At 55.4% G+C, this 13,782-nt stretch overlaps 2 protein-coding genes across 5 annotated transcripts in view; one reads left to right on the top strand and one right to left on the bottom strand.

The window, feature by feature from the left end:
* Med16 (mediator complex subunit 16) overlaps positions 1-8,862 on the top strand; it is a 13,086-nt gene extending 4,224 nt beyond the window's left edge. For 2 of the 3 annotated variants that reach the window (XM_021174017.2, XM_021174019.1), the window contains exons 5-15: positions 283-714; positions 1,187-1,292; positions 3,502-3,657; positions 4,346-4,554; positions 4,665-4,871; positions 5,349-5,559; positions 6,131-6,264; positions 6,897-7,089; positions 7,284-7,500; positions 8,136-8,219; positions 8,430-8,862. In XM_021174017.2, coding sequence (XP_021029676.1) covers positions 283-714; positions 1,187-1,292; positions 3,502-3,657; positions 4,346-4,554; positions 4,665-4,871; positions 5,349-5,559; positions 6,131-6,264; positions 6,897-7,089; positions 7,284-7,500; positions 8,136-8,219; positions 8,430-8,556 — 2,076 coding nt within the window. In that variant the 3' untranslated portion in view covers positions 8,557-8,862. Of the gene's footprint in view, positions 1-282; positions 715-1,186; positions 1,293-3,501; positions 3,658-4,345; positions 4,555-4,664; positions 4,872-5,348; positions 5,560-6,130; positions 6,265-6,896; positions 7,095-7,283; positions 7,501-8,135; positions 8,220-8,429 lie in introns of all 3 variants that reach the window. The other variant, XM_029482795.1, reaches the window with a different exon arrangement.
* A 2,054-nt stretch (positions 8,863-10,916) lies between these two features.
* Positions 10,917-12,722, bottom strand: Cfd (complement factor D). Of its 2 annotated transcripts, none has more exons than XM_021175140.1 (5): positions 12,595-12,722; positions 11,961-12,117; positions 11,723-11,870; positions 11,323-11,580; positions 10,917-11,147 (listed from the first exon to the last, which is right to left on the bottom strand). In XM_021175140.1, the coding sequence occupies exons 1-5, from the start codon at positions 12,647-12,649 to the stop codon at positions 10,986-10,988; spliced, it is 780 nt and encodes a 259-aa protein (XP_021030799.1). In that variant the 5' UTR covers positions 12,650-12,722; the 3' UTR covers positions 10,917-10,985. The 2 variants fall into 2 exon arrangements, with proteins under 2 accessions (XP_021030799.1, XP_021030800.1); XM_021175141.1 differs by having other exon boundaries at positions 11,961-12,114.
* Positions 12,723-13,782: the final 1,060 nt, after the last annotated feature.

Genomic DNA, 13,782 nt, shown 5'->3' with positions numbered 1-13,782 from the left:
GTGAGTGCCAGGACAGCCAGGGCTACACAGAGAAATCCTGTCTCGAAAAACCAAAATAAATAAATAAATAAATAAAATAAAATAAAAATAAAAATAAAAATAAAAAAAGTACAGTTTGATCTCCAGAGGAAATGCCAATGCTTGTGTACTGTAGAAGAGGAGATGGAAGGGGGGTATGCAGTGCTATTGCCACCTTGTTGCTCTGTGCCTGTGAAGTGAGGTCACAGAAGGATGCCTCCAAGCAGCTGAGCAAGCCCTTCTTCCCTTTTCCCCCTCCCACAGTCTGGTGCCTCTAGCTTCGGAGAGAAGTTCTCACGTGTGAAGTTCTCCCCGTCCCTCACGCTGTTTGGTGGCAAGCCAATGGAGGGTTGGATTGCAGTGACAGTCAGTGGCCTGGTCACTGTGTCCCTCCTTAAGCCCAGCGGGCAGGTGCTGACGTCCACGGAGAGCCTGTGCCGGCTGCGTGGCAGAGTGGCGCTGGCTGACATTGCCTTCACGGGCGGTGGGAACATTGTGGTGGCTGCTGCAGACGGCAGCAGTGCATCACCCGTGAAGTTCTATAAGGTGTGCGTCAGCGTGGTGAGCGAGAAGTGCCGCATTGACACGGAGATCCTGCCCTCACTGTTTATGCGCTGCACCACCGACCCCAACCGCAAAGACAGGTTCCCCGCCATCACACACCTCAAGTTCCTGGCGCGAGACATGTCTGAGCAGGTAAGCCCAGCTAGCAGCCATGATCTGTCACGGGGTCAGAGTCTGATGGACCTGGTGGCAGCAGAGAAGGTCCCTGCTGGTGGCCCAGGGAGCATCTGCATCCCTTGGCTGGTGGCTCCTTCCTCTAAGAGCTGGCAGTATCTCCCGTTCTCCCCACCTCTCACCTTCCTGCCTCACCTTCCATGGGGAAACCAGGTCTGGAGGATGTGGGAAAGCCCCTCTCTTGAGTCCCAGCTACCACAGAAGGTGGCCTGTCTGTTGATATGTCCTGTTTTGACCTGTCTTTGGGGCTCTCGTTCCACTGGTCATGGGTCACCTGGCTTCCCATTGCACTTGTGAAACCTCGCAGCCACAAACCTTTTGAAAGCCCTGGCATATTTGCACTGTTAGTCCTGTCACTGGAGGGTGCAAATGAGGCATGGGAGGTGGGTGCTGCAGGAGACATCCCCCACTCACTGAGCCCCACCCTCAGGTGCTCCTGTGTGCGTCCAGCCAGACCAGCAGCCTGGTGGAATGCTGGTCCCTACGGAAAGAGGGCCTTCCTGTGAACAATATCTTCCAGCAGATCTCGCCTGTGGGTGAGTAGTTTAGGCTTCCCTCCTGAGGGAAGCTCAGGGCTTTGCTCCTCCTCCATGGTGGCTGTTAGGCTTTTCAGTTTCAGACGGGGTCTCATTCTGTGTCCCTGGTTGGCCTTGAATGCATGGAACTCTACCTGCCTCTGTGGTGAGAATTCTGGAATTTTGGTTTCTTTAAAACCACAACAATAGTTGGGCAGTGGTGGCGCACGCCTTTAATCCCAGCACTTGGGAGGCAGAGACAGGCGGATCTCTGAGTTCCAGGCCAGCCTGCTCTACAGAGTGAGTTCCAGAACAGCCAGGGCTACAAAGAGAAACCCTGTCTCGAACCCACCCCCCCAAAAAAAAACAACAACAACAAAACAAAACACAGAAATATTATGTTTTCGTTTTAACCTCAGATATGGGGTGTGGGGCTGCTTTGGACTGTCCACAGCAGCTGACTGTGATTTGCCTCGTGCTCTAGCAGAAGCGTGGTTTTGCCCGCCTCAGATAGTTTCAGAGATTGTGTGACATTTGGAATTTTGGGAACTTTTCAGAGGGTACATACAGGATGGGCTCTGAGAGGTGGGGTTGGTTGTGGTTTGTTAGAAGTTGTGCTCAAAGAAGAAACAAAACAGCAAAGAAATTAGATTCAAGGATCTCTCTCCCCACTGTCCTTCCTTCTCTTCTATCTCATGATGGAAAAAGAAGATCCCACAAAGCAGCAAAGGGTGGCTGCATGCCTCTGGTGTGGCCGTTAATTTTCTCAGATTGATCGCATTGTCCCTCACAGTCCTGGAGGCTTGGCTGCTTACCTAGAGTCGGATGCTAAGGCTCCAGAGCTCTGGTGAGGACAGCCTGGGACACCCACACTCGCACACAGGATGAAGAAACGCCCTGTGCAGGGGCCAGCAACCAAGGGCTGAGCTATGAAAGGGTGCCCACAACTAAGGAAGGCATTTTACTTTAAAAGCCATGGAATCATCTAGAAATCCCAGTCAGAGAGGAGGCTGGAGTTGAGCATCTTTACCAAGGCCACCCAGCACACCTCTCCACAGCACACTTGCTTACAAATGTGGACTCCCCAGGGGATAGCTGCTGAGGCTGCCCCCAGTGCCCTTCCCCTACACACAAAAGGAAGTGAGGTTAGCTGCAGGGGGGGCAAGCGGGAGGGCTGCTGACCCTGTGGCTGTGCAGGTCACTAGAGGACCTAATTGTCTGCCTAATGAAGTTGTGTCAAGAGGCCTCTGCTGCAGTTGCAGTAAGCTGCCCTTTGTGGCCAGCAAGTAATTAAATGTGAATAGCGTCCCTGCTGTGCTGTGTTTGCTGTGGATGGCTGTGAGTCACTGGTAATCTGGGCTCCTGGCGCTGGTGGGCAGCCTCTCCACACATGCACCTGCGCCTCCCTCCCACAGATGCCCAGTAGGTGGTGCTTGGCAGCCTTGGATACAAGGCAAGCTGAGATGTGGTGACCATGGTGACAGAAACTGGCTATGGTCAAGGCAAGGATGTGGCTGATGCCCTGGGCACTCACTAGCTTTTGGCTGCCATTGGCCACTGACATCTGGGGTTCCCTTTGTTCGTTCATTCATTTGAATTTTGAAAAGTCTTAGACTCTAGTGCACCCTCTCTGGCATCAGACTCTGAGCCATCCTCCTGCCTCTACCTCTGATGAGCTGGGGTGACAGGCATGCACCTGCTTTCTTCGTCCCTTGTGAGAGAGCAACCTCAGTGCAAGGAAGGCCTGACTGCTCCAAACACTCTAGCCTGTTTCCTCTTGAATTTCAGTTGCTGGGGCTCCCTGTGGGGTCAGGGTTGGTTTCAAGGATGGGGACTGACATAGATAACCCATGAGACCCAGAGAGCCTGGTATGACAGGCACTGGCCCACATTATCCATCTCATTCCCTGCTGGGGATGGAGCCCAGGACCTCATTCATGCTGGGCAGGAAGGTAATAGTTCAAGGCTAGCCTGGGCTACATAGAGGGCCCAAGGCCAGCATAAGGTCTCTGAGATCCTGTTTCAAATAGGGAAAGAAAAATGCCAGGCCCGGGTCCTGCCAGTTCCCGGTCTTCTTACATCCTCAGACCAAGTGGCTGCGGGAGGATGTGTGGCCGGCCACAGTCCTCTTCCTGAATCGGGGCAGGGGTAGTCCTGGTCCCTGAGGCAGAGCTCGTCTTTCTGTTACACCCTCCCACACCCCTCTCTTTCCCTGTCCCCAACTTTTCAGTTGGTGACAAACAGCCCATGATCCTCAAGTGGCGGATCCTGTCGGCCACCAATGACCTGGACCGTGTATCTGCAGTGGCACTGCCGAAACTGCCCATCTCACTCACCAACACTGACCTCAAGGTGGCCAGTGACACCCAGTTCTATCCAGGCCTTGGTAAGTTAGGCACAGGAGCAGCCGGCACAGCACCTGGACCTGTGTGTGGTGGGGGCAGGGGGTGGGGGATGGATTCTGAGTGTTAAGGGTTCCTGGTCTCATGTTGTGATAAAGGTCCAGAAAGCTGCTGAATAGCTGTGTTCCTTAATATGTAAAGAGCTGTGGCCAGTTGATAAAAAGCTACATTCCTTGATATGTAGAGTTGTAGCTGATTAGCAAGTTATATTCCTTAAGATGTACACAGCTTTAGCCAATTAATAGAAAACCATGCTTCTTGGTAATGTAAAGAGCTATGGCTAATTAACAGTGGTTTAGGAACATGGGGTGAGATCCTCTTGCTGAGACAAAAACATAATCACTAAAGTATATTGTATGTATGGTATGGTATGGTATTGTATAATATATGGTCCTGGGTTCAGATCCCTCAAGTCAGTCAGGTGCTTGTCAGTCAGGTGCCTTCTCCAGCCAGCTGCTCAGCTATGAGGTGGGGTTGCTTCTGTGTGCCTAGGTCCTTATTTTCCTGGCTCTCTCCGATATGATGGGGAGAATGGATTAAAGGTGGGGTCGGTGGTCAAGCCTGAGGAATATTCTGGGAGGGAGCCCAGGGCTCTGTGGTTCTTGCGGTCACTAAGGGAGACAGGGAGGGCGGCCGCTGCCCACCCCATCCTGACTACACCCTTACCCGCAGGCTTAGCGCTGGCCTTCCAGGATGGCAGCGTGCACATGGTGCACCGACTGTCCCTGCAGACCATGGCGGTGTTCTACAGCTCAGCCCCACGCTCGCTGGATGAGCCGGCCCTAAAGCGCCCACGCACCACATGCCCTGCCGTACACTTTAAAGCCATGCAGCTGTCCTGGACTTCACTGGCCCTCGTGGGCATCGATAACCACGGGAAGGTGAGCATGCAGGCGGGTGGAGAGGGGCAGTGGGGAGGGGGAAGGGAGGGCAGTTGGAGGAGAGGAGATGTGGGCGGGCAGTGCGTCCCCTCAGCATAGCCTCCCCGCAGCTCAGCATGCTGCGAATCTCTCCATCCCTGGGCCACCCGCTGGAGCCCAAGCTGGCCCTGCAGCACCTGCTTTTCCTGCTGGAATACTGCATGGTGACCGGCTATGACTGGTGGGACATCCTGCTACACGTGCAGCCCGGCATGGTTCAGAGCCTGGTGGAGCGGCTGCACGAGGAGTACACGCGCCAGAAGCCCGCCCTGCAACAGGTGGGGCTGACAGGTGGGCGGGTCATGTCCCCAGAGTGACTGCCCCTTCTCTGTGTGGGGTTGTGGGTGATGCCCTATTGCTGACCTCAGAGTGAGTGGGAAGATGGAGAGTGCAGGTTCATGGAGCCTGCTGGCCAGAGGCTGGGGCAGGAGGATCATGATTTGGGGGTCAGTCTGGACTGCAGAGCGAGCGAGACCTTGTCTCAGAGCTAAGCAGTCAGGACTACTGCTCAGTGGATAGCACATCAAAGCATGTGGGGACTCATAACTGGCCCCTGTCACCCTTGCTAATGAGTGTCCTGGGGATGTTGGATTTGTATGCATTGAATCGTAAAGAGGTGAGCCCAGAGAGGTGACCCACCTGGGGAGGGTCCCAGCCAAGTGGCCCTTTCCCATAACCCCTTGCTCCCTAGGCCCTGGGTACAAGCCCCTAGCTGGCCAGGCCTTCCACTCACCTCTGTGCCACCCCCTCCCCAGGTCCTCTCCACCCGGATCCTGGCCATGAAGGCTTCACTGTGCAAGCTGTCACCCTGCACCGTGGCTCGTGTGTGTGACTACCACACCAAGCTGTTCCTCATGGCCATCACATCCACCTTAAAGTCGCTGCTGCGCCCACACTTCCTCAACACCCCTGACAAGAGCCCTGGGGACCGCCTGGCCGAGATCTGCGCCAAGATCACCGATGTTGGTGGGTATGCACCTTCCCGTATGTAGCTGCTTAGCTCTGAGACAAGGTCTCGTAGTCCCAAGGGTGGTAGTCGCCGTTTAATCCAGAACTAGCCCTTGAGATGGGTGCTGGAGAGGTGACCAGCTCTGTATCTGAGCCTAAGCCCTGTGCAGCTATGTCCTGGGGTATGAGGTGTGGCCTGATGGTAGAGCACCTCTAGTATAAACCAGATGTGGTATTGCAAACAAAGATCAGAGGGTCAAAGTCTACAAGTTAGCAGCCAGCCTGGGGTATGAAAGATCCTGCCTCAAAAACAACAACAACAACAAGTCAGTGTCTTTCTGAGTGACCTAGGTGTGTGGACAGAAGTTAGGGCTGCCTTGTGGTCTAGCACTTGCCTTTCCCACAGCTGACACTCGGCTTTCTGTAGAGCTGTGCTAGTGGCTTCTGGCTGTCCTGAGTGCAGATGCTTGAGGTCCACTAGGTTTTGTTCTGCGCGGGCAGGAACCTGCCCCGGGAGCTGTGGGGGTTTCAGAGCCGGGGTTCCCCCATACCCCCGTGTTCCCTTAGCAACCCCTCCCTTTCCCCACAGACATCGACAAAGTCATGATCAACCTGAAGACTGAAGAGTTCGTCCTCGACATGAACACTTTGCAGGCGCTGCAGCAGTTGCTACAGTGGGTGGGAGACTTCGTGCTCTACCTTCTGGTCAGCCTGCCCAACCAGGTGGGGCCCTGCCCCCAGCCCCTGCCGCAGCCCCGCCCCCGCCCCACCTCAGTCCCGCCCCTGGTCAGCCTGCCTAACCCTGTGGAACCCCTTGCCTCAGCCCCGCCCCCTTGCTACCCTGGCCCTCGGAGCTTCCCCTCCAGTCTCCCTGTCCTAACCGTTATTTCATAATATACTGTGCCCATGTTTCTCACTGAGGCAGCGATACACTCCTCTGTTCCTCTCTGCCTGGGGGGAGGGGGGAGTGACTTCACCTTCCTGTCTGTCCCTGGGTCATTTGAGGCTTCTAGCCTTCAAAAGCCTCCAGGCTACAGGGTCATAAGTCCAGCCCCCGGCTTCTGTTCTGTGAGAGGCTCAGATAGCCACCCTTGCCAGGGCCCAGCCTCCACCAGGTGCCTAGGAGCACTGCAGACACTGGACTGGTCATTTTCTGTGCCACCCTCAGTCTGTAGGGCTCTGAGCACAGTTCTGGCCTCCCCAACTCAGCCAGCTGTGGTCCTGTGGTGGAGGCCACACGAGTCATCTGACCTCACCCAGGGTTTGAGGGTTAGCTGGTGACTGTCCCATTGCGTGCACAGCAGCTGGGGACTGCTCACATCACGCCCTCTCACTCCCAGTGTCCCCACCCACAGGGCTCCCCACTAAGGCCGGGCCACAGCTTCCTCCGAGATGGTACATCCCTGGGCATGCTGCGAGAATTGATGGTTGTCATCCGAATCTGGGGCCTGCTGAAGCCCAGCTGCCTGCCCGTCTACACGGCCACCTCGGACACCCAGGACAGCATGTCCCTGCTCTTCCGACTGCTCACCAAACTGTGGATCTGCTGTGAGGCGCTATCATACACATTCTCACAGCTTCCCTATCAGCCCACCTCCAGATTTAAGCTTCTCGCCATTTCTCTAGCACTTGGCAGGAGCCCATCCCTAATTCATAGTTGTGATGTCTGAGGGCAGAGCCCTAGGGAGACTGTAGTGGGTGCCACATCCTTCAGTGCAGTGACTCCCGACCCCTCCCCGCAGGCCGTGATGAGGGCACAGCCAGTGAACCAGATGAGGGTTTGGTGGATGAATGCTGCCTGCTGCCTAGCCAGCTGCTGGTCCCCAACCTGGACTGGCTTCCCGCCAGTGACGGGCTGGTCAGTCGCCTGCAGCCCAAACAGCCCCTGCGCCTGCGCTTCGGCAGGGCGCCCACTCTACCCAGCAGCACCTCCACCCTGCAGCTGGACGGCCTCACCAGGTATGCACTTCCCCTCCCCACTGCCCACCCCCTTCTCTCTCCCTCCCCCATCCCCCGCCCCTGAAGGCCTCCACACCACAGCTTTGCTTCAGGGTTCTCTCCCACAGAGGCTCCAGCGCCTTCTAGAACTTGGTGTCTCCAATGGTCAGGTCCTGGCAGTGAGATGAGAACTTGCCATTCTAGCCTTTGCTGTGTGCATAGAGATGGGGTTTGTGGTTTTCTGACCAAGGGCACCCCTAGCAGTCCTGGCACTCACTCTGTAGCCCAGGCTGGACTCCCACCAGCCTCCACCTCTGAGCCCACAGCACTGCGTGGAGAATTCATTTTCTTCACCCATTTGGATTTGCTGAAGCTGTAGTGGAGCCCTCACCTGTCCCAGGCCAGCGTTTGCTGATAAGGGACTACTGTGCCCCTCCAACAGCGAGGCCATTACCCCCTCCTGTGTGTACACTGTCCCATCAGACACATTTGGAAGGTTCTAGAAACACTGGCCCTATCTCACCAGGAAAAGGCCATTGGCTGTTTGTTATGGTTGAGCCCCGGGGTGACACACCAGAAGCTACCCTCTGCCTCCTGCCTGACAGGGCACTGTGGACATAGGTCCCACACCCCCCTCGCTCCCCTCTCATCCCCAGGGCCCCTGGCCAGCCCAAGATCGACCACCTCCGGAGGCTACACCTGGGCGCCTACCCCACCGAGGAGTGCAAAGCCTGCACCAGGTGAGGAGCTGCAGCCGGGCCCAGAGTTCTGTGTATCCCTCCTGGGCCACACAGGCAGAGCCTGGGATCTGTGGGGTAGGCAGCTTGGGAAGGGCCTGGGCCTTGTGTCAGACCTGGCTTGGGCAGGCTAGGGTTTGGGGCATACCACCTTGCTCAGCAGTGCAGTACTTGGGAGAGTAAGGTGAGTGTTAACAGTCCCTGCTTCCTCAGGTGTGGCTGTGTCACCATGCTGAAGTCTCCCAACAAGACAACCGCTGTGACACAGTGGGAACAGCGGTGGATCAAGAATTGCCTGTGTGGTGGGCTGTGGCGGCGAGTGCCTCTCAGCTGTTCCTGAGCCACAGCCCACCAGCCTGCATATGTACAGCCAGTGTCTGAACATTGACATTGCTGTGCTCACTGAGGCACAAGTACCCCACCAACGGCCCCTCGGTCTGCCCCTTCTAGGGACGTGTGGCATCTCTAGGGCCTGAAGTCCCATGGTCATATCCAAGCCAGCGTGAAGGAGCTGGGCTGTGTATTCATCCTTTAAAAGATCCACAGTGCATATGCCCCTGTCCTGCTTGGGGTTGTCTGCCTCAGTTTCCTTTGGGTGCCTGTGGGAGGGGAAGACTGGCCCAATAAAGTTCTCTGATGCACCAGGCTTTGGCTGTCACCGCGGTCCCCACCACTCTGCTCACTAGGTGAGGCTCCGTGCTGAGGTACCCACACATAAGGAAACTGAGTGACTGCGGGCCCCACTTGTGTCACAACAGACTCTCCCCTCCCCAGCTGCCTCATCTCCTGGTTTTTGTGGCCTTTGCTGTAGTCCCCAGAGGTTCTGCTTTCTAGCATCCATACCACATCTGCCCCCTACAGCCTCGGGTGGCCAGGCCCCAGCCTCTTTGCTCTTGGTAACAGGTGTTTTCTCCTTGGAGTCCTGTGGAGCTGAGTACAGGGCAATGGCCACAATGACCCAGCTCTGGAGAGGGCCTGCCTGAGCTGGTGCCCCGGAGGATGCTCCACTCTGCTTGGCTACTTTGTGGGTTCTTCTTTCTTCTACCCCTTCAGCCCCCTGACACTAATGGGGATAAGGGGTGACATCACGTTCAGACTACCTCCCACTGATGAGGAGCATTGCGGTCCTTGGGGCAAGTTTGATGTCACCAGCAGGATATCTAACTTCTTTGCACAGGACTGCTTAACAAACAGCAACCAACCACCAATCCACTAACAACAACAACTCTAGCATATATATACCCTCTTAAAAATCCCCAGAATTGCAAATGTCACACAGTTGGAGAAACTAGCTGTAGCTGGCAAAACCACACCTCTGCTAGATCACGAGGCAAATCATAGTCAGCTGCTGTGGACAGTCTGAAGCAGCCCCACATCTCACACCTGAGATTAAAGCAAAAACATTTCTGTGGGGTTTTTTGTTTTTGTTTTTTTTTTTTTTGTTTTTCGAAACAGGGTTTCTCTGTATATATAGCCCTGGCTGTCCTGGCACTCACTTCGTAGACCAGGCTGGCCTCGAACTCAGAAATCCGCCTGCCTCTGCCTCTTGAGTGCTGGGATTAAAGGCATGTGCCACCACGCCCAGCTCATTTCTGTGTTTTTAAAAGAACAAAAACCAAAACCCAGAATTATTGATGTACTCCACCGAGTATGAGGGAGCTACAGCCAGACAGGGTAACAGGCCCGGGTGAGCATCCCAACTTTGAACTACCTTCTCCTCAGTGCTGGGAGAGGTAGGCATGTTGTGCCTGGGAAACTGGTGTACCCCTTCAGGGTTTTGTGACTTCCCTTTGCCCTGCCCACTGCTGCCCCTAGAGCACCGCCTCTGCCAACAGAAGCCAGCAGCATGGTGGTGCAGCATCCTGGCCATGTACAAGCTCGACTTCCTGACCTCCCATAGCTGGAAACATGGCCACTGGGGTGGCAGTCCTGGAAGACTGCTCTGGTCCACTCTCTGCAGAGTGCTAGCCGTGCATAGACGTGCATATCAAGCCATCTAGGGGACATGGTAGATGCTAGAGTGGCGTCCCAGGCTCCTCTGTTTAGGTGTGGAGCACTCTGGGATTGTGGGACAAGTGGTGTTAAGCACTAGCCTCCCGAGGGAGTAGAGCTGGGCCTGGCCTGTGTCTGTGGCTACCCCTCTCCATGAGCCTGGTGGCAGCTTGTTCATAAAAATGACTCCAAGCTGAACCTGCCTAGCAGGGATAAAGTTCAGACCCAGGATCCAGTTCTATCCTCTTTCACAGCAGGGTCCTCAGTGGTTTCACCTCTCAGATCCTCAGTCTCCAATACCTACAGGAAGCCAGAAGACTCCCTTTGTCTCAGTGTCCTGTTCTCCTGGTAGAAAGGCACAGGGTTTGGGTCCAGGTTCTGCCCATTGTCACCCACAGGGTTCCAGCCTGTGACAGACATTAACAACTCCCTCTTCAGTAAGCCAGGAAGGGCTCTGGGTTGGAATCAAGTCTTGTTTATGGCCGCTCTGTGCCTCAGTTTCCCCTCTTAGTATTTATGTGGTAAGGCTCAAAGTAAGAGCTGTCTGAGCCCAGACAACAGTCCTGGGTACAGCAGGACCTCAGTAGGATAGGAGTGAGCCCCGCCTCACGATTCTAAAAGGAGCACGCGCGCCCCCGTGTGGCCAAGTGTGGAAACACCTGCCTTCAAGTGTGCATGCAGCAGGCACTCAATAAAGATGCACAGGGCTCAGATGCATGCATTTATTGTAAGCCACGTGTCTCCTGTTTCCCTGAGCCACGTGTCTCTGGTGTCCCCTCAGGCTGTCATGTTACCACTTACGATGTTTTCGATCCACGTCCGGTAGGATGACACTCGGGTAAAGACGCCCGGCTTTTTGCGGTTGCCACAGACTCGAGAGCCCCACGTAACCACACCTTCGACTACATCCCCGCACACTAGAGGGCTGCCGGAGTCTCCCTGTAGGGCAGGGCCACTAGTGACATGCCCACCCAATAGCCAGCAAGAAACTGACTCCCAGAAGCTCCTGAGATCCCTGAACCCCACCCTTCCCACAAGCCAGGCCCCCTAGCTAGCCTCCACAGCCCCTCAACTCCACCCACCCACACCACATCACTCAGACTGTGTCCCTCACCCTGCAAGTGTCCCTGCGGTTGCTCTCTGCACACATCATGTTAATGGTGACTGCCCCGTCATGGTACGTGCGCAGATTGCAGATCGTCCGGTTCATGATTGACACTCTCAGTTGATGCAGGACATCAGGCTTGCGTCCTGCATGGGTGACCACACCCCAACCAGCCACGTCGCAGAGCATGCCGGGTTCCACTTCTTTGTCCTCGTGTTGCAAGGGTAGGGGTCTCACGTGGGGACCCAACGAGGCATTCTGGGATAGCTAAGGGTGGGAGGGGCAGAATATCTGAGTAGGGGCAGAGTCAAGAAAATAGATCTGAAGCTGGACTGGGGTGGCGGACAGGGATTCTGGTGCAGAAGGAAGGATCGAGTACTCTTGAGTACAAAGGATCCAGCTCTCTCACCTTAAAGAGAATGAGGTCGTCCTCAACGCTGTCAGGCCGGCTGCCTGAGTGAGGCACTACACTCTGCACATCATACCATCGCTTGTAGGGTTCAGGGGCGGACAGGGAGTGGGCACCCAGGAGCACCTGCACATAGTCGTCATCCGTCCTGGGGACAGGACAAGGGCGCATCTCAGATCCACGTCCCAGCCTCCCGAGGCCCTGCTCCTCCCACCCCCATCCCACCCCTGCCACTCACACTCCATCCATGCAGTGCGCGGCACTGAGCACCCACTGCTCGTCTAGCAGGGTGCCACCGCACACGTGTGTGCCGTTCACTTGCACGGAAGCCATGTAGGGCCGAGCATGGGCCTCGGCCTCCTGGCCACCCAGAATCCGGCCTCGGGGTTGCGCTGCTGAGGAGGGTAGGTGTACAGTAAGGACTGGGGTGGGTTGCACCTAAAGAGAGCCCACTCTGACCACAGACACCTCCAACCCAGTTGCCCCAGACCCAAAAGCAATCTCAGTAAAGTGCATTTCCAAGGGGCTGCAAATTCAGGGGCCTGTGGGTGGTTTTACACCCCTCAAGACCACAGTGAACCTGCAGTAGGCTGAAGACAACTTGTAGCGATCACTTTCTTCATCAAATGGGTGTTCAGGCCCTTTAACCAGCTGACCCTTCTCACTGGCCCTAAGGTGAATTTTAGTTCTTTAATTCTGTAAAGTATACAGATTTCAAATCCAGATTCTTGCTGTTGATAAAAGCTCTGAAACCAGAAGGCTCAGATTACAGATTAGTAATTTGGAAGAGTGTCTCACTGCAGGGGACTCCTGCTGTGCTGGCCCACCAAGGGGGCTGCTGTGTCAGACTGGTCCCTCCCTGGTCCACTCACCACAGACAGCCGCTCCCAGGACCACCAGAGCCACAAAGTACACGGAGCTGTGCATTCTGACGGCAGGCACTGACCCAGCAGGCTCTCAGGGCTGTTTTATGAACTCCTGCCTCCTACCTCCTGCCCCTTGCCTGGTGGGCAGAAACCCAACTAGGGAAGGGGAGTCTGCGCTTTCAGTGTGTCAGTCCTTCTGGGACAGATGATGTGAACCTGTCAGGTGCAGGGGGCAGGGCAATCCCTCCTCTCCCTCCTGCATGGCACCCTGACCAGTGCCCACTCTCAAGGTAGGCAGGCACAAGGAGAGCAGAGGATGGACCACCTGTTGTCCTGGCCCAGTGTCTGCCATGGTGTCTGTTGAAACCAGAGCAGCAGGAGGTGGGTTAGTAACACCCTCCACCCATCTCTCCCTCCCCTTTCCGCCTTCAATTTGGAGAGAAGGTTGCTTGACAGTGGGGGAAGGCCACTTAGCTCCTTTGTCCTCATTCCTGTGTCTGTGGGGTCTCACACCTCAGCAAGCAGAGTGTTGCCATGAGGTTTCATTTTCCTGTGAATTCTGCCTTCAGGTTTGGCTTGATCCAGGCGCAGCCTCTGTCCTCACCAGGCTCTTCCCTATTGTGGTTATGGGGACCTTGACTATAAAATCAGACCCTCATGCCAATCAAAGTCTTGTTTGGCTGAGCCTAGGTCGCAAGCTCTTCACAAAAACTAATCCTGAGGGTGGGTTCTAGAGGGGAGAGATTGGGTCAAGAAGGATGGGAGCTTGGGGGCTCAGCTCAGCCATTCCCTGTCTTTAGAGGTGACATGATGTTGTAAATATGTTGTCCACAGGACATCTTGAGCTCCAGGACTGTCATTATAATCAGAAGCCACCTGGGTGGCACACTTTCAATCCTAGCACTCAGGAGGTGAAGACAGAAGAATCTCTGTGGCTGGGCAGTGGTGGTGCACACCTTTAATCCTAGCACTTGGGAGGCAGAGGCAGGCGGATCTCTGAGTTCTCGAGGCCAGCCTGGTCTACATAGTGAACTCCAGGACAGCCAGGGCTACACAGAGAAACCTTGTCTCAAAAAACATCAAGAAGAAGGAGGAGGAGCCGGGCGTGGTGGCGCACGCCTTTAGTCCCAGCACTCGGGAGGCAGAGGCAGGCGGATTTCTGAGTTCGAGGCCAGCCTGGTCTACAAAGTGAGT

Source organism: Mus caroli, chromosome 10, assembly GCF_900094665.2.
Source record: "Mus caroli chromosome 10, CAROLI_EIJ_v1.1, whole genome shotgun sequence".
Classification (NCBI taxonomy): domain Eukaryota; kingdom Metazoa; phylum Chordata; class Mammalia; order Rodentia; family Muridae; genus Mus; species Mus caroli.
Note: the sequence above shows the minus strand (reverse complement) of the source record. Positions and strands in the feature narration are given on the sequence as shown.

What these genes read in the sequence shown, in the direction of transcription:
- Cfd (XM_021175140.1), bottom strand. Translation starts at nt 12,649, where the DNA reads ATGCACAGCTCCGTGTACTTTGTGGCTCTGGTGGTCCTGGGAGCGGCT. An exon ending in ACGACCTCATTCTCTTTAAG is followed by an intron (nt 11,581 to 11,722) that starts GTGAGAGAGCTG and finishes TCCCACCCTTAG; the next exon opens with CTATCCCAGAATGCCTCGTT. An exon ending in ACCGCAGGGACACTTGCAGG is followed by an intron (nt 11,148 to 11,322) that starts GTGAGGGACACA and finishes CCTGCCCTACAG; the next exon opens with GGAGACTCCGGCAGCCCTCT.